Below are 22736 nucleotides of genomic sequence, written 5' to 3'. Positions count from 1 at the left end.
AGGGGACGGCGTTAAAGCGCTTTGAGTACCTTAAGGCAGAAAAGCACTACACAAGTCAAAGCCCATTTATAATCAGAGGTTTTGGCTTCATTTGAGATTTTCATTCATTGCAAAAAAAAAGGACATTGCATTAGCTTGGAGGAGGTCCGTGCTCTCCAAATGGCCTCCGTCTTGTTGTTGTGTCAGTGTTTGAGCCAGGAGTGGCAGTGTGACAGCCGCACAGATAAGAAAAGAAACCGAATAGGCTTTGAGGAGCAGCGAGGACGCTCTTCAGTCAGCTCCGCTTGAAGTGCCACTTTTCTTTTACCGGCCATCTTTGAGAACGCCATTCAAGATTGATTATAGTCTCGGCCGTGGAAATTAGCATACCAGTGCTGTCAACCCGGAGTCAAAAAAACGTTGAATGACAAAGCGCCTTATTCATTTTGGGAGCTGCATTTAGCAAAGACCTGTCCAACTCTGCAGAGTATTTATAGTGAAAAGGCTGAAGAATAGAGAATGTATATGTGAGAAGAAGCCATTTTATAATGAATTAAATTCAAGTGGAGCGCAGTGACAGAAAGTGCCACAGTTGTGCAACTACGAATTAAAATCATTATAGAAACGTTTATCTAAATTTGCCACACACAAAAAGCTTACTTGTAGGGATAACACCATGTCCAATAAGCAATAAGCAATACTACTGCTAATGCTGTAAAGCTCTTCTACAGGTAATCATAAATAGCAGGTAACAACAACCGAGACGATTCCACGCAGTCCCCATCATGCAGTTTCTAATCGCGATTCAGGAGCTGTGGAATACATTTTCATAAATGAAATTAGGTGTGTATATATTTTTTTTTCTTCTTCTTTTCTTTTTATTTATTTTTTATTTATTTTTATTTTATTTTATTTTTTTAAGAGCAAATTAGGTGTGTATACATAATATATACTTATTCAATGTTATCTATTCTTTCCAGTTCATCAAGTTTACAAAACGATGGATATTGGTAGAGCATTATTTACGAGTACAAAGAAACATGTCAAGGGAATAAAAAAGAGCTTTGTTTTCTGAAGTTCGCACAGAGACTTGCAGAGGCACAATGACTTGGAATCTCTCTGCCGCAAGAAAATGTATACAAATCGTGATGTTTGGTTCAAGCTGCTTTTGGCATAAAATGTATTCAACATTTTTCTTACTCAAGTCAGCAAGTCATGGGGCAAAATTCAGCAGTCTGAGATTCCCAATGGTCACATGACCTAGCAATATCTATAAACATGTCCAAGTGTGTTCTCAAAGAAGATTTCAGGCATTTGCTGCATCTCTAAGTGGTATCAAATGTAATGAATGCCTCTTCAGGCAAAGGCAGAGCTTTTACCTGTATTTTATTTTCTCCCTTTTTTAAAAGCGGTACAACATGACCGTATACCTGCACTTTAAATTTTAAGCTACTACAGCGTTGGGTTAACATTGGGCTTGTGCTTGTTTAAAATTGTTAAATTCCATGTCACACCAAAATATTGTGCATTTTAACTCATTCACTGCCATTGACGACTATAGATGTCAAAAATTAATTTGAACTATTTTTATTAGTTTAACATTTGTTTTCCAGAGTATGAAAATCTAAAAAAAATATTGTACATTTAGAACAGATATAAAATGTTTGATTAATCGTGAGTTCACTATTGAAGTCATGCAATTAATTACAATTTAAAACAATTAATTATCTGACGATTTAAAAAAAGAAAAGATTATTACAATTTAGGGGCGTCAGGCGATTAATTTTTTTTATCGTAATTAATCGCATGATTAATCACAAATTTTATATCTGTTCTAAATGTACAATAAAAAAAATCTAGGTTTTCATACTCTTGTTAACAAAAGTGGGAAAAAAGTGAAACTAATAGAAATAGTTCAAATGAATTTTTGACGTCTATAGCCGTCAATGGCAATGAATGGCTTAAGTTTCACTGTATTCCCAACATATGTCTTTAAATGAAAGCAATGGTAAATATGTTGAGGTAGATCAACTACAGCAGCATTGCCCCTTGAGTGCACCGAAACTGCTGCGTTAGCGACGGTTATACAGTAAGTCCTCCATCAGTTGTCCTCCAGTGCATATAATCTTCCTGAACAGGCAAGTGGACAACAGAAGAACCGAGCAAAGACAAATCCTTCACATTGTTAAGGCTTGAAAAAGCTACATGGCACCCATTGATAAGACACAACGTGCTACATAATGCGCTGCTGCATAACTATCAATATATTGTTGATGGGAGGATCTGGTATGAGAGATTAGCTATGTTGGAAAGGGTAACCCATGCATCATTTTCGGCATGGAATTTATTCATCAGGACCCGCGCTAATTAGAACACCCCCACATTTTCGCAGCTTTAGATGATAGGTGATGGAGTTAAATATTTATAATATCCAAACTAGGTCTCCCAAAGCCCCAGACAGGAAAGTTTTCAGGTTTCAATATTCTTTCTGCAACGCTTCAAGCAGCCTCGCTAATTAACGTTATTTGATTTCACCCGCCCGTGGCGCTCGACAGTAAAACTCTTCACTTCGCGCATCAGCTGCCACTTTAGTGTTGGAATATCTGGATTTTTACATGTCATCTGTGACTCGTGTATCACTTCAGACAGGGTGATGGAAATACAAAGATGAAAGGAATGCATCCTAAAGTGCCCGCTGTAAAATATTTTAGAATTGGATTGAACAATGCTTGGAGGTATGAAACCACGTCATAGTCAGCAGTTATAATCCAATCCTCGAAGGTGACATCACGCCGCACCAACGGGATCAACGTCACAATCGATACCATAAATTAATCACACATATTTTCAGCAATCCCACCTTTCTAGCGGTATGAAACTACATAAGCTCATTAGCGAGCACGGAGCATCGATCAGTCACTGTCGACTCCGGGACAATTTCACAGAACCTTAAAAGTTGGTTTCACGCCACGTGAGAAGATGCTAATTACTTGAGTCAACTCTTCAACAATGACAAATGTTTCCGTCTTATGTGTCATGCTGCTTTGATTACAGCGGAATTTCTGAATCTGACCGATATACCAGTACGAGCACTCAACTCGAGTAGTCACCAATACCAATACCATTTTTAACACAACAACTCAAAAAGAAATGCAGATAGTGAACAAAAACAGCCAGGACAAGCAAGATAGTAATAGTATATAGTATTCATTTTAGCAAAACCTGAATGAATGATGATGTTCATATATTTGTTTTTCATTAAATGTCAGAGAAAGAGATGTAAACATATTTATTGTTTATTAGCGTTTTTGTTACTCTAATTTTATGGTTTACTTTTTTCCTCCAATGCATTGGGTTTCAATTATACGTGGATTTGCGCTATGGCAGGGGTTGTTTAACGAAATATAGTTCTCCATTTTCTCATTGAATTGGAAATTGAGTATTGGTTTTTTTCTTCCAAAACTCGCTGATTGACTCAAAAAATCCTAAGCCATTTCCCCCCGAATAAACAAGTTATTTAAATAGTCATATTGTGCCAATTTATGATTGGATCAATGATCAGAAATATATATATATTTTTTTTTTACTTATCCCCAAAAATTCTGATTGTTTAAAGCCTACCTAATATAGATTTTTTTTTAATTACAATTGTATAAAATTTAGGGCAATTTCTACTCATCAACAGATATTTCAAAAAATAATAATAATAATAAAAAATTACCAAACCAGTAATTAATTCATTACTAGTTTGACAAAAACATGTCACTGGAAAAAAGCAGACTTGTATTTTTAAAGAGCAAGCATCACCTATGTGTGAGTCCTTGATACTTAGTGAGGCACATTACACATTGAAGAGCATTTGTTCATTATTCTCTTTCTTATTAGTTAACTAATTTTAACCTCCTTCCCATACATTGTATTTCAAAATGTAACTTAAAAACTGCTGATGTATGCCTACCTAATAAGGCTTTATTATGTTAAATTTGATTGGAACAAAAAAAAAAAATGGAAGTCAGTGCTACATAACAGATTGTGCTCAACCTTAGTGGTTTCAATGCACAATGTTATATAATGACTCTTGAGTACACAATTGCTGGTTTGCAAAACAATTGAACTTGAACGCATCCTCACCCAAGTTGCTCCAGAAGCCCTTACATCAATTATGGTCACATACCTTCGAGCTGGCAGAAGCATCATCACTCTGCCCTGGAAAACAACCTCAAACACGAGACATCGTAATCTCAAGCCAAGTCTGCTATCTTGAAACTGTCTGACTGCTTCAGTGCGCCAACACAAGACAAAATTGTTCAAATGGTATGCCTTATACATTTACTTTGAAATAGAAATGAGAATATCTAGACATATATGGAACGAACCAAGTATTTGTTCATTACTGAGATGAGTTTTTTTTTTAAATAGACATGTTTTTACCGGGCAACATTTATTTTAGATTGCTTCTTCTAAGAACAGTAAAACGTTCACATTTGTCATACACATTGCTGTGAGGAGTGGGGTTCATCTCGAGAAGATGAGATATTGGATTCCAATCTTGCTTACCCAAGAATGGAATATTTATTATATTTACCAAACCGGATTTTAATTTTTTTTAAATACACTTCGGGATGCATTCTGTTTGCATAAAAATATATAATAAAAACTGGGCAGCTTAAAGATGATTTCATATTCTTGCAAGAAGTAACAACGAGTGTGCGACATTCAGTTGCATTAGAAAAGTTCATTTTATGATTTTAGTTTAGTACTAGTGAGTTCCTATCATGTACAGTAAGCTAAGAAGATAGATAAAGAGAGAGAAAGAAAGAGAGAGAGAGAGAGAGAGAAAGAGAGAGAGAGAGAGAGAGAGAGAGAGAGAGAGAGAGAGAGAGAGAGAGAGAGAGAGAGAGGATTTTTCCATACAAAAAGGAATAATTTTGGTATATCGAGGCCTCAAACCAGCACGGTGTCACAGAGGTGCTTCACACAGCATTTATTAATTTCTCTCATGCAATGATCAAATAGCCAGAATTCACTTTTAACCGTCACACTTCCACATCACGTTGACTATAAAAATGCAGTAAGATAGGTTGACAGTCAGAAGTTCAAAATGCACTATTTATAAGACAAACTTGTACAACTATGCAAATGCAGAACGTCTCTCCGAAACGTACCAGATGTCAAACAGTGACATTAAGCAACGGAAACGGGATTATGAAACATTTGACATGCTTGTTTTTCAACTTGAGTCGAAATTGAATCTTCAGGCTATATGATACATGTCTGCACTATCTGTCGTGTTTGCATGATAAGTTGAAGAACTAGTCACAGCATTGGGCATACCTGCTGTTCTAACATTTATTTCATATTTATCTATATGTGCACTGAGATGTGTTCCCCTACAACTCGATAATAAAAAAAAAAATTCTAATGAGTGTATCACTAATTTTTTTTATAGATTTTATTGAATATGAAGGTCCCTAATGAAGTTACTGTCGAGTGCATATTGCGATATTGAGGCTATAACATACAGATTTCAGTGTGGAACAGAAGTCTTAGGGACTTGAGGCTTTTCAATATTTAAAAAAAAAAATTCACTAGTGCATTTGCAGATAACGCAAATACTGAAATGTAATGAGATTTTTTTGTGATTTAATCACATTTCAACTGCTGGTTGTATTATTGCACTACCTTGTATATGTTATTATCATGACTTAAATTAAAGCGGTATGCCAAACCCAACTCCCAACATCGCCATGTTGAGGGTTTTAATCAGCAAGTGCTTTAACGGTTAAGGTTGTAAACTCTGTTGAACGGGTGTTGGATGTTGTTGTTTTTTGTTTGTTTTTTATTGCAAGGCAGATTAAACTAGAGACGGCTTTTCCAAGACAGATTTGCAAGGTTTCCCTTTAAACCCGTCGCATGTTTGTTGTTAAGATCTAAATTTCCTAAAAGTATGTCCATTGCCACTGGAACATTGTTGCTATCAGAGTGTTTGCTGATTGGATTTTTTTTTTTTTGTCCCTTCAGGGGATTCGATCTTAATTAAACGCTGCGCTCATTAAATCATCAGCGCTCTAACTATATTATCATGGCCTTTCTACATTCCCCATTTTTTTCCTGATGGATATTATGAGACGTACTATATATATGTACTGTATTTGTAACATCAAAAGTAACTTATACCATATGACAACAATTCTAACAAAACTTTGCAGACAATTAAGTTAATGTGGGAAAACATGACATTTGTCACTCAATTGTATGCAACCTATATTCTGTTCACTTGTTCTTATCGACAAAAACATCCAGACTTTCAATCTTGAGGCGACGTAATGCAGAACGGCTCCCGCGGAGTGAAGAAAATGCGACAGTTTCACGACAGGGGGGAGGCAATCAAACATTAAACATTTCTTGACAATAATGTTATATCTGACCTCATTAGTCTAAACATGACTTTCTGATTAATATAAATTTTGTGGAACAAGAGTTATGCGGCAAAATCCCTCCATTTTTATCCATCTCAGGGGGCGGCCATTTTGCCACTTGCTGTCGACTGAAGATGACATCACAGTTGCTCAGAGCACAGGCAAACCAACCACAGCTCACCTGTTTTCAGAAGCTGAGCTGTGATTGGTTGTTACGTGAGACCTGAGCAACTGCAATGTCATTTTCATTCAACAGCAAAAGTAGCAAAATGGCCGCCTTGTGATATTGATTAAAAACGGATGGATTTTGCTGCGTAACTCATATTCCACTAACGCAATATTAACCAGAAACCGCGTTTAGACTAGTGGGGCTGCATAGAGCTAGTGTTTTTTACGATACCGGTATCAAGAAAGGCTCTGATACGACATTAAAACAGTAGTATCGGCAATGTCGATGACATTATTTCCGACACTAATATAGGACTCTGAATGCAGCATCTTGTGCTCGTGCAGGACATTCACTGATGTGTGACGTGTTCACTGCATGCCGAGCCAATATATCCCGTTGGCCCTTGAATTCTCTGAACGAGCCGTTTAGAATTACAATTGAAAACAGAACGTCGTGGTATCAGTATCGGTATCGGAATTAGTATCGGGGGGCAAAAAAAAACGTATCGGAACAACACTACATAGAACATATTGTCAAGAATTTTAACCTTTAAACTGGTTAAAAATGCATAAAAATAAGACAATGTGAGAACAGACCATTAGTATGGATTTGTGAAAAATATGCCAATTTGGACATAAGGATTTCCGACAGCAACAATGTGCTTACTATGTTGTGATTGCCATTTGGAGAGAATATAGAGCTCTCGAGTCGTGACACTGTGAGCTCCATGTGAAGTGGGCAATCAATTAGAACCCCCTTGTTTTGACAACGCACAAGAACGGCTGCCAGTGTTTGCGAAGAGACTCAAACTCAACTGCTTTATTATCCGTTTTTGCCACTTTTGAACCTAACTTCTGTCCATTCTTTCCTAAAGTGCCGTCGTTGGACACAGAGAGCCGCTGCCGGATGACAGTAATAACATCACCATTTTCACCCGCATCTTAGACAGACTGTTGGATGGTTATGACAACAGACTACGTCCAGGGCTGGGAGGTAAGACCCTAATATACTTGTCACTATTGTATATTGATAGCCGCGCCAGTGCTAGCAACCCTGTGATAAATATCCACGGACGCGTTGCCCCTTGAGCGAAAGACTTCCGACGCGAGTAGCCTAACATATTGTCAGGAGGAAAGCTATGCCATTTCAAGCAAATCTTCCTCAAAGTAAAGGCCACATGCTTGAGCAGACTTTTCTCAGTCATCCAGCTGGAATGGTTGTTTCTGCTTCGCTGCATGCTGTTAAGGCCACAAGCATAGCTACCGGGCTGCAGACCACCAAGCGACAAGACTTTGAAGCTGCAACCAGGCAGAGGAATCTGGCGCACAATACATCCGAGTTGCTCATTTGTCTTATTCGGAAGAATGTGAAGGTTGGCTTCTCGGTTGAAATGCCGCAGTTTGGAGATGGATCTATTTTAAAAGTTGAATAGCAATCACCAGATCATCGCGCGCCAACCGCGTAGAACTCGAAAACTCCATTCAGTTAACATTTTAGCGGCATCCATTCGCTTTACCGTTAATGCCCTGATGCATTGTTGTAAACAGAAAAAAGGGCAGAGTCATTCGTCCTCCGCCGATGCGTGCCATGCAAACTGCTGACGCGGCGCGGTGATAATCACGTACTTTGCGAGAACTCTTTGTGTCATCAGGATGATTCATGTGGAAGTGGATCGCTTCCCTCGTGGGACTTCTTCGCCAGAGGAGAGGAGACTTCACCTGTGGGCGGTCTCTTAGGTCTGGGACGTAGTTAGCGCAAAGTATCGCCTTCGCTTTTGGATAAAAGCCTCATCACTCTCTAGTTGCGCTACAAGGGGGGGAATCTATTTGTCTCACGAGAGCCCAAAAGCCTGCTTTCACACATCCGCCCCAGAGGAGCTGATTCAATCCACAAAGAGGCAGACAAATTTTGGTCTTTCTCTACTCTTACTTTATGTCCTACTTAACGCAGCCGCTCTTGAAGTTGCTGCATGAGATGAACATTTGATCAATTTTTTGGGCATTTGAAAGTTTGTCTAATATATTGTGCAACGATACATGTGATTATTCCACAATATGAGCAGAAACCCCATTGCAGAGTCATAATGGAGGGTCATAATAATCACGATATTTTGTGATGATGTCAATACAGCATCTAATTGTACATATAATAAAGAACCGACAGAGGCCTTAGATGCTAAGATGCTCCATTACAGTATATTTTTATTTTTTATTTCACCATTATTTAATCAGGAAAATCCCATTGAGATCCGCAGATCTCTTGTTCAAGGGTTTCATATATATTCCTTCTTGAGTCAGACAAAAAACATTATTTTAGGTCAAAGCGGCTGTCTCTGCGATAATTCGTTTATTTATTTATTTATTTACTTTGCAAGACAAATATTAGAATCACTAGTCTGAAGTCCATTAGTAATTTGTGTACGTTGTGCCCCTAAGCCTTCCTGCATCAATTAGTGCACGTCTCAAGTACAGTTCAGCTCACCAGTGTTAATATTGGAATGGCAAACGCTCGTTTGCCATTCCAAAGCGCTTGACAGCATGCGAAATGACCGACACACACTTATGGCGGATTTACGAAACTGGAAAATGGAATCTGATCGAATGGCCGTGACGTGTGGGGTCGCACAAGGGTCAATCTTTGGACCCCTTTTGTTTAGCCTGTATATGCATGCTGCCCTTGGGTCAAATTCTTCAGAACGTCAATTTTGGCTATGGTAGCTATAAAGCTGATGCGCAGATGTTTATAAATGCTTTTGATGTTGTATTTTTAATTACGTGAAGCACATCGCGTTACCTTGTGTATGAAATGCACTACAGCATGTACTAATTAAATCCGGCTTGCCGAAAGAACAGCATCACATCAGACAGACAGTAGAGGTAAATCAAAAAACGATCCCGTCTGATTAAAAATTGGTGAGAAATAACAAATGCGTCTTCTGTTCCCAATCAGACGAAAAAGGAAATGTTCTCCAATGCATCCTTATTTCCTACCTTTTTGCTTAACGACGAGTATTGCATTATCAGTGTTCATAAGCAAATCAAATTTGCTCAGTAGTGCCGCCGCAACATTTTACATAGTGACGTGAAATTTGGTTATGCCCGTCTACTATTAGGAGAGCTTAGTTAAATGCTAATTTGCAGCCTTGCCGTGCACATGAATAATCCGTTTCGCAAGACTGACTATAGAATCATTGCTCTGAGTTCTGCTCCTTTCTGTTGGTTTTTACAGAGAGTGTCACTGAAGTGACGACAAACATTTACGTGACAAGTTTTGGACCCGTGTCAGACACTGACATGGTGAGTATTTCTCCCTCCATCTTCATCTCTTTGATTAAAAACATTGACATTTGCCAACCTCCGGCTGTCTATGGTTATAAAGCAATGGCCTTTCTTTCTTTTTTTTGTTCTTATTATAATGAAACAATATACTGCCAATCGTTCAGTTTATAAATGACATTATTAAGTGGGTTACTATGTAGCAAAACTAGATACAGAAAACAATCAAAAGTTAATAAATGCAATGGCAGTGATGTGGTTCAATGATGAATGTTGACAGCAATGTGATGAAACTGTGAGAAAAATCAAGAATTTTATTCAGGCAGGTCACTGAGCAACGATAAACTAAATAACAGTCAACAATGGAGTTGTTTTTTTGTTTTGTTTTTTTAAATCAGCAGCAGACTTCAACATCCAATCTATACAAACTTTGTATTCCATGAGTCATTACAAGCCCTGGATGAGTGCCTTTAAACAGCAGACAAAAGAGATCAGTTCATTTTTTTTGTCCCTGAATGTTATTCAGCATTTGACATATTTGATCATGCAGCTATAATTGACCGCCTTGGGGTAAGAACGTTTTTTTTACTATAGCTCGGAGATGGCTCGACATCTTGTAATATTGTAGCTGGATTATTGAGCTTTGGAGTTCTTTGGTCTCGCAAGAGGTCCACACAAACTGCTCTGGTGCAGTTCGGGGCTGTCAAAGTCAAATTCTACACAAATCCTCAAGGATCTTTTCAAATAGATATATCACTAAAAGATAATTACAGCAGCTGAGTAGGCCCAATAAGTCTTTAGAGAGTAGTCCCTTTCTTTCATTAAAGAGGTATTTGCAGCTTATGTAAAAGACTGTTCTTGCGAGGATATGTCAAGTCAAGCAGGACTTCAAAGTCTCTGGCCTTGTTTAAAATTCTATGAAGTCATCTCACTTTCTCCTAAATTCGTCACAGAATAATTGTTATTCAATTCATGAATTAACATTTAAAAAATTAGAAAAATCAAAATGTGATTGTAGACATTTGCTCTATCTTACACATATTTTATGGCCATTTTATTATTATTTTATAATATATATATTTTTTTATTTATTAATTTTTTTTTTTAAGAAAAATGGAGGTCAGCTTTTTATGAACCTCACTTCCTGAGAGTTCACATAAGGTCCTGCCTGAGCTGTGTTGGCGGCTCCAAACTGGAGAAGTGGTCTTGGTGCGGGTTCGATCCCCGCTCACCCATAAAATGTATCCATTTTTAATAGGGGTGTTAGAAAAAATCGATTCGGCAATATATCGCGATATTACAGCGCGCAATTCTCGAATGGATTCGATATGCGGCCGAATCTATTTTTAAACATCATTTTTTTTATGGGAATATTCAACAAAACGTCTTACTTAGGGTTAGGATTCACACATTAAGCAGGGAAGAATGTTATATTAATGGAACATTAAGCCTTAATATTTTATTTCAGCGCTGTTCAAACATGAAACAGACTGCAACCTGCATGAATTTTCTGATAAATAAATACATTTTCATACAAATCTTACAATATACATGTAGAAGTTTACTGATCAGTATTTTCAAAATTTGAGTAAAAAAAAAAAAAAAAAAATCGCAATAATAAATTTATAGATTCGTATCGGGATTAATCGGTATCAAATCGTGACCTATGAATCGTGATACAAATCGAATCACCAGGTACTAGGCAATTCACACCCCTAATTTTTAAGTAAGACGTCAAAAGAGAGTTTGGTTTTGGTTTTGGTTTTTTATGTTACCCACACAGCTTATATGGCATCTTTGCGTATCATTTAAGTATATCGAGGCCAAGTGTCCTCGTTTTTGGATATCAAAATATGGTTGGTCAGCCTACCTAAAGAATTTGGTATACATTCTCTTGTAAACTGTTCATAAAGCATAACATGCATACATCCATGCTATCTGGGTGCCGACTCTGGGTCATGAGCATGTTCTTATCACAATAGAGAGCACTTTATCTTTTTCAGCAGATAGCACCTTTGCGGTTTTCTCGGCTCACTTTTAGCCCCAATCTTCTATTGTATTCACGTGCCCCATTTGGAAACACCATGAATCAATGGCACAATGGGTAGTTAGAGGACATGTGACACACTGTCCGAAATAGGGATTCATGTGGCTGTTTATGTTTATTGGACTTCAAGCTCGTGTAAGGGCAGCGGGAGCTCATTTGTGGGACGGCTGTAGCTTATCTAAGGAAGTAAACCAGAGGATGACGGTTCAAGTCCCACTGCAGACAAAATGTGAAAAATAACTAGTTAGATATGAATCTGTCTGAATACTGTCAAGGTGCCCTTGAGCAAGACAAGGTCCCCCAGTTAAGGAGGTGCAGCATTGTTTGTGTGCCACTTTCACTCTGGCGTCACTCCTTGCATGCCTGCATGTGTGTGATCTGGTTCTGTTGTGGTGTGCAACACAAAAAGATTCAGCAGAGTGTGACTGAATTTCCCCATGAGGGAATCGTAACATGTATAAATTAATGATGCTATTGCACATTTTCTAAGAACGAAAAGGTACAGGGTACAAAAATGGCATAACACTGTGATGTTCAGAATTGTCCTGGCACGTCCACTTTCATTTCATGATCGCAGTCTGCATATTTTTAGTAACAAACCTTCACCAAAAAAAAAGGAAGTTCAGAACAAGTACCAGATAAATAACAAACATATGCTCCGAGGGTTCCTTCACTCCTCAGAGAAGACGTATTTTGCTTTTTAGCAATTTAAAACAGTTCCCAGGTGTATTAATAACAACTGTGATGTGATATGCTTCTCAAAATACCCAAAAGATCAGGAATTACAGAACACTTCACACACCCTATTTTTGTCTGCTGTTTTTTCTATCCTGTCCCGACTCAGGCAAGTGAGCAACTGCCCCGTGGTTACTATGGCGACATGGGGCCACGCTAGTTGTGGCTGCACATTGAACACCGGGTCTAAAAAAGAAGCTGGTGTGAAACATTAAGCAAACCCATATAATGAATTACTCTCGTGTCTTGATCTGTTTCTGTGGCACATGCGAAACATCGCCTAGCCAAGCTGCCAAGTCATGAGTGGAGAAGCTTGGTGTGGTGGCAGTTATGAAAATTAGCCACAATGCTATGTCACAATCTGGCTAAATTCACATCTACAGACAAAACAAAATATGTACTTTAACTGTTAGCCAAACAATCTAGAGACCCAACTCTTTGTATACAAAGCAATTTGAAATATTTTTTGTGTAGTAAAATGCCACATTTAAAACAAGCTAGCTAGCTGGCTAGTGGTTAGACAGCAGTTGAAGCAGGTTGATTACTACAGTCTGACCAATTCAAATGTTATCTTTCACCTTACATCGCAGGTTAATATGCTTTGGAATTTTAAAATATTAGCACATTTGAGGTATAAAACGTTGAAGGAAATTACCCTACTCAGCCCTTAATATGTGTACTTTTGTTTTGTTGGAGAGTTGTTCATGCACTATTTTTCTTTCCAATGGAGACTTAGAATCACCTTTTTAGAAAGAAAGCCAACACTGCATTGTTAGTCGTGAATTTATTTGATACCACTGATCAGTACACTGTTTTTATCCTCCTTGTGCGCATAAACATTACATCAAGGCTTCAAGCATTCCGTTTCAACATCACCCACGGTCTCAGCTTAAAAGTTGCACCACAAGAACGCAAGAGAAAATGTAGCTTGGCACGTCGTACTTTTGATGATGAAAAAAAAAAAAACGAGTGTGACAGTTGTTGTACACATTATAGTGAACCTCATCTATTATTTCAAAACAAAGGTTGCACAATTTAAAAAAAAAAAGAGCAAAGAAGGAAATTAAAGAAATGTGATACACCAAAGTAAGGAAAAGTAGGAATAGTGGCGCCGACTAACTCGTAGATCCCAGATCTCAATAATGAGCAGTATAAATTGCTGGAATTGGTACCCATTACAAGAAGGGAGGGCATCCGCTATGTGGATGGGCGGCGAGTTCAAATACTAGCGAAGACTACCGCATCAAACGAGCAAAGTGGTTGGCCACATTTACAGAGCTCGTAAATGTATGATAATGGCCACGGTGAGTTATTTTGAGCTTTTTTCATGTGATTGAAGCGAATTTGGCTTTGGAGACAATGAGCCTTCAAGGCACTCACAAGCAACTAAATGTAACCGGAGTATGGGTCGTCATTTCGTTTCAAAATCATGCATAGAAATGAAACCAATTGTTTGCTCCAAACTTAAATGTCAATGTGAAAGGTATTCAGGAGTGTTTATACAAAGGTTTAGGTTATTTTATTTACATAAGTTCAGAGTGTCTGTGGGTCATAAAAAAAAGCATGAAGAATTTCATTATTTTAATTAATTTAATTTTACTGAACCGGGCGTTTTACTTCCGCAGTGGAAAATAGCCAAATAGCCATTACCTCATAAGCCACAATTTGATAAATGTAATGTTTGTTTTGTTTTTTTTACCAAATATTGACCAATTTAAAGTATTGAAAATGGCTTGCTCTCTTTGATAATACAATGTTAATGGATCAGCAAACATGCCGTTTTTGGGCGTCTCCTGAAAAGTGACGGTTTTGGAGGTAGAAGGTTTTGGTTTTTGTTTGTGTGTGCAGCTGTGAGCATGTGTTTATATACAGTACGACGTTTATTTTAAGTTGCATTAAAAAGCATTAAATAAATTAACTTGCTGATACCTGCAGAAACCCTGAAGTTCCTTTGCCACTTTAAAAACAAGTGTAGATATTGGCTGCTATTTTCTACCCGTACACTCAAGGCCTTCGATATCTGAAAATCTGTGCAGGCTTTTTGCTGATGTAGTGAATTTCAATCATATAACTCATATTTCCACTCTGTGTTTCCATTTCATTCCCATTCGCTTTATTACTCCAATCCTTCCTCCTGACGTGAAACAACAGTGACCCAGCTTCATGGCAACTAACCCACAAGGTTTTATTTATTTATTTATTTATTTATTTATTATTTAGGCACCTTCAGAAATACAAAAAAAAAAAAAACAGGAAACAGCCCTGTAAGCAATTGTTTTTAGACACAAACATTTTTGTGGCTAAGCGAAAATGTCAACTTGTTCATGACACTATATTCAAGGATTCATCCTCAAGTGCACTATGAGCGGTTGTACTAAATGGCACAATCATATCCAATAACTGGCCCTCCCTCAAGCTACACAATGCCAGGCATCAAACGCTTGCAGGAATTGTTAAAAAAAAAAGAGTTGTTCCCCAAAGTGAACTACTGTATACCCACTTGTCCAATTACCCATCTCCAACCTCAAATGCACTTGAAAAGCTTCACTTCCCACCCGTAAGCCTTCGCTGAAGCCCCAATATGCCACCTCTCCAAAACAATCCCATCATATTTATGGCAATGAAAGTTAGCAAATAAAAAGACTTGAAACGTAAGAGAAACTAACTTAAGGTTACTACAATCATCCTAAAACACACATGAACACAATCCCTTTGACATGATCTCATATTAGCAAAATCACACGGCACCAAAATTTAAAAAAAAAACTGAGGTGAAGTGGCAGTAAAACAGGCCAAAATCCTGATGCAAGTCAGGAGGAAAGGCTTGTTGCGAAACATGTTTCGTAACTAGAAAAAGACGAGCTGCAAAACATTTGTGGTTTAATCAAATGTGAGCGTGTAGAAATAAGTCAAGTCGAGATTTAACATTCTTACAGAATGCGCCGTTGTCATTTCTCATTTCAAAATCCTGGAGCCCAAATTTGAGAATGTCTAGAACCAACTTTCTGACTTAACTAAAAATGTTTTAAATATAATTATTGTGTTATACTGCTGGTCCCAAATGACATTTCAAAGTGTAACTGCAGTCTGCGTGTTTTACTCAAATACAATATAAAGTCCACGGCAGAGGTCTGTTTTGATTTGCTACACCAACAAATCCAATGGTGGTCCAAAGACGTTCGCACAGTAAATAATACTTTAGTCCGTAGTCCGTACAGACTTTTACTTCACAGGTAATGTTACTCTCACTTTTTCTATTTTTTTCAAATTTCAAGTTGAACTGAACATTGAATTAATCAGAGACTTCAAGGTTTACCATATTATAGTATGTTTTTCCTCAATCCTGTGTTTTTATATGAATATGTCATTAAGACACTTGGGCCTTTTTTTTTTTTATTGCAGAAAAACATGCATATTAGGTCTCATATGTATCATGTCCTCATTCTAGTGCATATAACCTAATTTAGGTTATACAATTATATACTGCAATACAATCATGATTAAGTAGTACTAACTGTGGAAGCCATGAAAGAGTAATAAAACCAAACAGGATGTGTTTGTTTTTATGGTTATTAATGACAACAAGTTTTAGGAGATGCAGTTATGGACATTGTCCTTCATTTGTTTACTGCAATGTGATTATATTTGTGGAACAAAATGTGCCTCGGGCTGAACACAGTGAAGTGCTAAATGTGTTTACGCCTCAGAGCAGGAAGATGAACACTGAAGATAATTGCAGTTTGCAGGAGTTTCACAGTTAGTTGCAAATCTCACACTCAGCGGGGGGAAAGGTGAATTCACAACAACAACAAAAGACATACCAAGACAATCGTTTTGCAGCAGAGAATCAAGAATGACCAGTAATTAGCTTACAGCTCATCAATCAAATCTCTGACTAATTATAATGTTGCGTCAGTGAAGCTCAAAAGAATGGAGATAATGGATGTGCTGAACTGAAGGAAGTGGTGTGTGTCATTATCACGCTGGCGAATGTCATCTCTGGCCGGCTGTGTATTGTCAAAAAGACGACATCTTCACATATTTCACAAATAACATTAGCGCACAAAAAAGAGAATCTTAAAAAAAAAAAAGATATTTTCCGAGCAGTAAATCACAACTGTCACATGAGTTAGCTAACGTAGATAAACGGCACTATGTCAAGTTGTCGACTCAAACTAAATATTTACATTGTTTTCCTTTATCTGAAACTTGCATTTGGCGTGCATTTAATAGGAGAAAAGCAACAAACTATCAACAAAGACATTCAAATGTAACACACGTTCCTTTTGAGAAATTAATGAAGGTATTCTGGTTTCATCAATATTCTATTATGTATTTCCATGCCATCTCATTAGCCGCCCATCATTTTTGTTACTTGCTTGTTGCCAATGCTTTTCCCACACAATCTCAATCTCTGTCAGACACCAGAAGACGTACCTTGTTCATTTTATATCAAATCCATTGTGGTGGTTTAGATCCAAAAAGATGAGAATTGCGTCAGTGCCACAATATTTACAGACCATTGCTGTACACTCATCACTAAGTCACTTGCAGGATTTAAGGCAGGGACGTTTATTATAATCCTGCTTTTACATTTTATTAAATGGTAAATGGACTGCTTTTTATATAGCACTTTATCTACACCACATGGTGCTCAAAGCACTTTACAATGCCTCATTGAGCATTCACCAATTCACACACATATTAGTACACCAGTGGTCGACTGCTGCCATGCGAGGCGCTGCTAGTTCCGCTGGGAGCAAATCGTGTTTCAGTGTCTTGCTCAAAGACACTTCAAAATGGTCACCAGGGGTGAGGATCGAGTCCACATTCTCACGGATGGAAGACGACCACTCTACCACTGAGCCATGCCGCTGCAATTATTAAATTTATTTTAAATACTAGAAACACCTCTAAGCATGATGCAGCAGTTTAATAGCAGTGTAAAATCATAATGTATAAGAAAAATATTAATATCCATTCATCCAATTGTAAAAAAAAAAATGAAATGCAGATATTTGCATTGAATCATACTAAATGTGCTTGTGTGTCTTAAAGAGTAGCAGGTAGATGTGCTGTGCAAAAAAAATAAAAATAAAATAAAAATAAAAATAAAAATAAACATTTTTAAAAAAAATAAAAATAAACATAAAAAAAAAATCATTTTTAAAAAAAATATATATAAAAAAAATACAAAAAAATAAATAAATAGAACAATCTCGTGTATAGACAAAATGTCCTGTTGCTTACTGCAATTGGAGAAGCACCATTCTATCACTACCAGGACATAAAATTAATAATCCTAATTAATCCTTTGAGAACAGTAACAATGACAAAATGTCTCAGTGGTAAAACCTTGCAGTGTGAGGCTTTGTTTTATTCTTCCTCACATCACTCATTAAAGTGACGCTTTGGCTTTTGGACCTAGCACGCAGGGAATACAGATAAATTAACTCATATATAGAGGGCTGAGCCAGGTGCATTTGGCAGATTTTTTGTTTTCTTTTCATCAAAACAAGGGAGAAACACCAAACAGACGAGCGTTACCACCAGAAAGGCAGCCCAAACTGCAAAACAAATCTGACAAGAAGCCGGCAATAATCAAAAAATCCAATAAATGCAGGTATTGGCCGTTAGGTAGCGAAGGTGTAGGATATGGAGGATGGAGAGCAAGTTGTAGGGAGGATGTTGCTGGGATGTAAACGTGGCCAGCAGGTCCACACACACAGGAAAAAAAAAAAAAAAAAAAAAAGCTTACGTGCAATTTCATTAGGGCACGCTGCCAAAAACAATAAACTGTACAAGCTTTAACTGGCTCTGTGTAAACTAAAAGAGCTGAATGAAGGTACGTACTGTCAAATTAAACCCCTGTGTTTATTGGTGATTTCTGTCCAAAACAAGCAAACCAATAAAATATATCGCCCTTTACACATTGATCAGTTTAGCTGAATTTATCAGTCACAACAGTGTTTAACAAGCACAGGTGAGGCTTTGCACAGGAAATTGTCCAATAAACTCAAAAGACACATTTGCTGAAAAGAAAGTCTGATTTACCCTCACAACTTCAATCATTTCTTCAGAGAGCACGGCACCAAATAACTTCCCGCTTTGATAGAACATGCGCTATTATGTAAAAATATGTATAAATGCAAGACTAAAAGCTCACATTGACAGACAGGCGAAAGGGGATGTGTTGTATGTGGTTGTCCCAGTTCCTGAATCATAGCTGATTTGAATAGAAAAAGGAAAAACTGGCAGATTATCAACCTCTGTGAGCTCGGAGAAAAATAGCCTAGCAACCAGGAAAGGAAAGTGAGACGGGTGAAAGGGTGCGTCAACTTATATAATATATGCATACAAATTTGATAAAAATCTGTCTTTTTTTTCATTTATTCATTTGATTCTTACAGTCAATTATATCCATTATTTTCACACCATAGCAAGCAAACAACATGGCTGAGAAGTCTACACGTGCACGCAAGGCCACTAATGATCTGCATATTAAATTGTGTGTAATAAAAAATACATCAAAATAAAAATAAAAAAAGCTCTGCCAAAATGGCAATTGCGTTTTATCGTCAATTGTGTGTTTCCTTCAAATATGCATTCATGGTCTTAAGCCTTGGGTGCAAAATGCCAGTTTGTCTTTTGAAATGTGTTTTTGTATTTTGAGGGAAGGAATCATTAATACAACTGCCCTCTGGTGTCAATGTGTGCTCATCTGTTTCTGCTGGCCTGCAGTCATCACTTGTTTGCAATGGGCAAACAACCCATATCCTATCTGATGTGATTAGCATAATAGCAGATAGATTACATTTATTTGAATATAGGTTGTACATCTATTGCAATCAAAAAAACAACAACTTTTTTTTTCTTCGTTTATAACACCAAATTAATGGATGTTGTTTTCAGGGCTGTGTTTAGGATAAAGCAGAGTAATTGTTTCAAGTTGGTCAGCAGTGCAGCGCAAGGTCAGCAACATCAATTAACATCCATTCTGCACTGTTTAGAGAGGTAATTTTGATGTGTTGAGTTGAGACGTTACAAGCCCCCCCCCCTCCCCCCCGCTGAGGATGATGGCCTTGTTTTGAAGTCACTTGGAATTGATCACCAGTTTTTGATTTTCACCCACGGAGCAGTCAGTTCCACATCACTGCTCACCAAGAAGCCTTTGAATGTACCAGAAAAAGCGAAATTATCGATTACTCAAGTCTGCACAGCTGCTCTACACAGCTAATGAGGAGCTCTGTTGCCAGGACACCAACTCCTTCATATGGAACGTGAAATGTTAAGTGTAGACCTACAGTCATTTCTGGACGCTACTTTTTTCACCTGCGTTCGAAATCCAAAAGTATATTTACGTTTTTTATTTTGTTTTTATGCTAGAGTATACAGAAAGCTTTGGGGCAGCTTCTGACCTGAAGAGGTCGCTTAAAGCAATGGTGGTTATTACAAAAAACGGCCAGCAGGTGGCTGCAGAGTATAAGAGATCAGCCAGGGCCATGTTGCAAAAAGGCTGTTTTTCAACAGGTTTGTGAATAATGATGAAACTTAGCTATCTTCTAATGCTAATTGCTGCAAAACGGAAACAGATACAGACATTTTTTTTCCTGATGAAAGAAGAGACTCTAATCTTTCATTTGGTAGGTTTCATGTTTTATAGCAATATAACACAATATATTGTGGGCCTTGCAAAATCAGTCAAAAAACAGTAAAACAGCCGGGAGCGAAGGGGGTTGCTTCAGTGAAAATGGCTGTGAGTGAATGAGTTAACTAGGCTAGCTCCCCGCTAACGCTAACATTTGTTGTAAGACAGTGGCTGAACGCAGTGGGCGGCCGGCAAGAGCGTTATGTCCATACATGAAAGTGGTCCGTGGTGCAAAAAAAAGATTGGGCACTGTGATAAAGAACTGTGACAAGTAAGCTAGCTAGCTAGCTGAGCTAGCTGAGCACAGGTCCCATACTGCAAGTCAAAGCTTGGCAATTTGTTGTTCAAACAGGGCCACGCAACTCAATTGTGTTAAACATGAAAATGACTACTTCCAAATAATTTTCAACTGGTTTGCAATAAAGAAAATGGTGTCCTGTCATTGCTACGGCAACTACCGACTGTGTCAGTGGAGTTGTGCGACTAAGTGGTTCAAACATTGCTGACATGCTAAAATCATGACTCAATGTTTAATTCAGGAGATTGATAATGAAAATTAATTGGTAGTAGGAAAACTGTGTGTGACACTATATCTTGCCGTTTTCTCTAAAGAATAAATGCCATAACACCTGAACGCTTCATATGATTACAACTTTACACTCCACTCCCCCACAGGAGTACACCATCGATGTGTTTTTCCGCCAGAGTTGGAGAGACGAGAGACTGAAATTTGATGGGCCCATGCAGGTGTTGCCCCTCAACAACCTCCTTGCCAGTAAGATCTGGACACCTGACACATTTTTCCACAATGGGAAGAAGTCTGTGGCCCACAACATGACAACTCCGAACAAACTTCTGCGACTAGTTGACAATGGCACGCTTCTCTACACGATGAGGTAAGAGAAGACACTGACAGCTTGGGTTCATAAGTTCACGCTCAGTGAGGACGTTGATGTGAGTATGAACGGTTGTCTGTTTACTTAGATAGATAGTCTGATAGATGCTCTTATATGCCAACCGTGCTCTAAATTCTGCCGTTTTATTCACTGGTCAATTAAGTTTGCGCTCCTCCAAAACTATATTAATTAAAAAGTTCTATATTATTTTATTTCATTGACGTTTTTCTAATCTCTCTTCACTACGTTTTGCTTAAAAAAAATGTCCTACATCAAAAAGTAATCTGATTGCAGACAGTATTCAAATTCATCTCTATTGGGATATCCAGAGCAGTCCATTCAATTTGTCATATATAAAAACAAAATTACTATAGTATGTGAATGTGTGTATGCCTTTAAAAGGCGGCTCTACACTGAGTGACGTCGAAATGAAAATTATGGAAGTACAATTTGCCGGCTATTTCCTGGCTGCATTAGCCACTTTGGTGTATGGTGACAGTGCCAATTGACGCTACCTTTTGATTACTTTATTGTGTTACCATTTGTTTAATATAGTGATGAAAAAGCAATATTGGCTGTTACGGGTTGCAGTTTGTTATAGGCCATATTCAATAGCTAACAATAATGTTTACATGCAGTTGAATAACTGTACTGTACTGTGCAATTAAAAAATATATATATTGATGCACTGAGCAAGTGAGCCGCAAGGGACGACTATGTACTTTTAATCAAATATGTTTAATACAAACTAGATTCAGGCCAAGACAGCTTATAAAAACTAGTATATAAAATGAAATAGTAATATTTACCCATCCCAAATAAGAAACACCAAATTTCAAATTATATTCCATTAAATGGTTTTATTATTACATGACTCATCAAGGTTTGACCTTGCTTTTGAATAAAGTGCTATATTTTATTAGGATTGTTTGTGTTTAAATTGTTCCATAAACAGATTCCTTTTACCCTGACACAGCGTTCCAACCAAAGTATTGCCAGTGTGTATAATCAGTAAATAGCTCATTGACTCGCTTATATTGATTCCCCATTAAACTTCAGGTTAACAAATAAAAGTGACCATAAAAACGCACAGTGGATGTTGTGTCTTGGCTTGTGTTTTGACTTGTGTCGTATTTCCTATCTCCTCAACCCCACTTGACCTCAACCCCCCACCCCCCACCCCCCAATCACCCCACCCCCTCCCCCCTCTCCCATCCTTCGCCCTTCAAGGTTGACCATTCATGCCGAATGTCCCATGCACCTGGAGGATTTCCCCATGGATGCGCACGCCTGTCCCCTGAAATTTGGAAGCTGTAAGTCACATTAGCGTTTAAGTTTTAGCATTACACAGTCAGTAGCAAGCAAACTAAAGTCAACCGTTGGTCCCATATATCACTATGTTATGTTTCATATGCTTTAAAAGTGCATGTGAATAAAAGCCTGAAACTAAAAGAAAAAAAAAAGACTGCACAGGATTGTATAGTACACGTAGATTAAAAAAAATATAAATAAAAATGACCATACTTGTTAAGGATTTCCACGAAAACAACAAACAAATAAAGACTTTC

General features: G+C 37.7%; 1 protein-coding gene and 1 long non-coding RNA gene across 6 annotated transcripts in view; one reads left to right on the top strand and one right to left on the bottom strand.

The window, feature by feature from the left end:
• The window catches only part of LOC147160879 (uncharacterized), an 82906-nt gene that overhangs the window by 33663 nt on the left and 26507 nt on the right, over nt 1-22736 (bottom strand). The gene's annotated exons all lie outside the window — the stretch shown is intronic.
• gabra3 (gamma-aminobutyric acid type A receptor subunit alpha3) overlaps nt 1-22736 on the top strand; it is an 83966-nt gene that overhangs the window by 41356 nt on the left and 19874 nt on the right. For all 5 annotated transcript variants that reach the window (XM_086098250.1, XM_086098249.1, XM_086098246.1 and 2 more), the window contains 4 exons: nt 7442-7560; nt 9796-9863; nt 20948-21168; nt 22399-22481. In XM_086098250.1, the coding sequence (XP_085954376.1) occupies nt 7442-7560; nt 9796-9863; nt 20948-21168; nt 22399-22481 (491 nt within the window). The remainder of the gene's footprint in view (nt 1-7441; nt 7561-9795; nt 9864-20947; nt 21169-22398; nt 22482-22736) is intronic.

Source organism: Leptonotus elevatus, chromosome 16, assembly GCF_054856555.1.
Source record: "Leptonotus elevatus isolate MCC_2025b chromosome 16, RoL_Lele_1.0, whole genome shotgun sequence".
In the NCBI taxonomy this organism is placed as follows: Eukaryota; Metazoa; Chordata; class Actinopteri; order Syngnathiformes; family Syngnathidae; genus Leptonotus; species Leptonotus elevatus.
The sequence above is the reverse complement of the archived record's forward strand: the minus strand, read 5'-3'. Positions and strand labels throughout refer to the sequence as shown.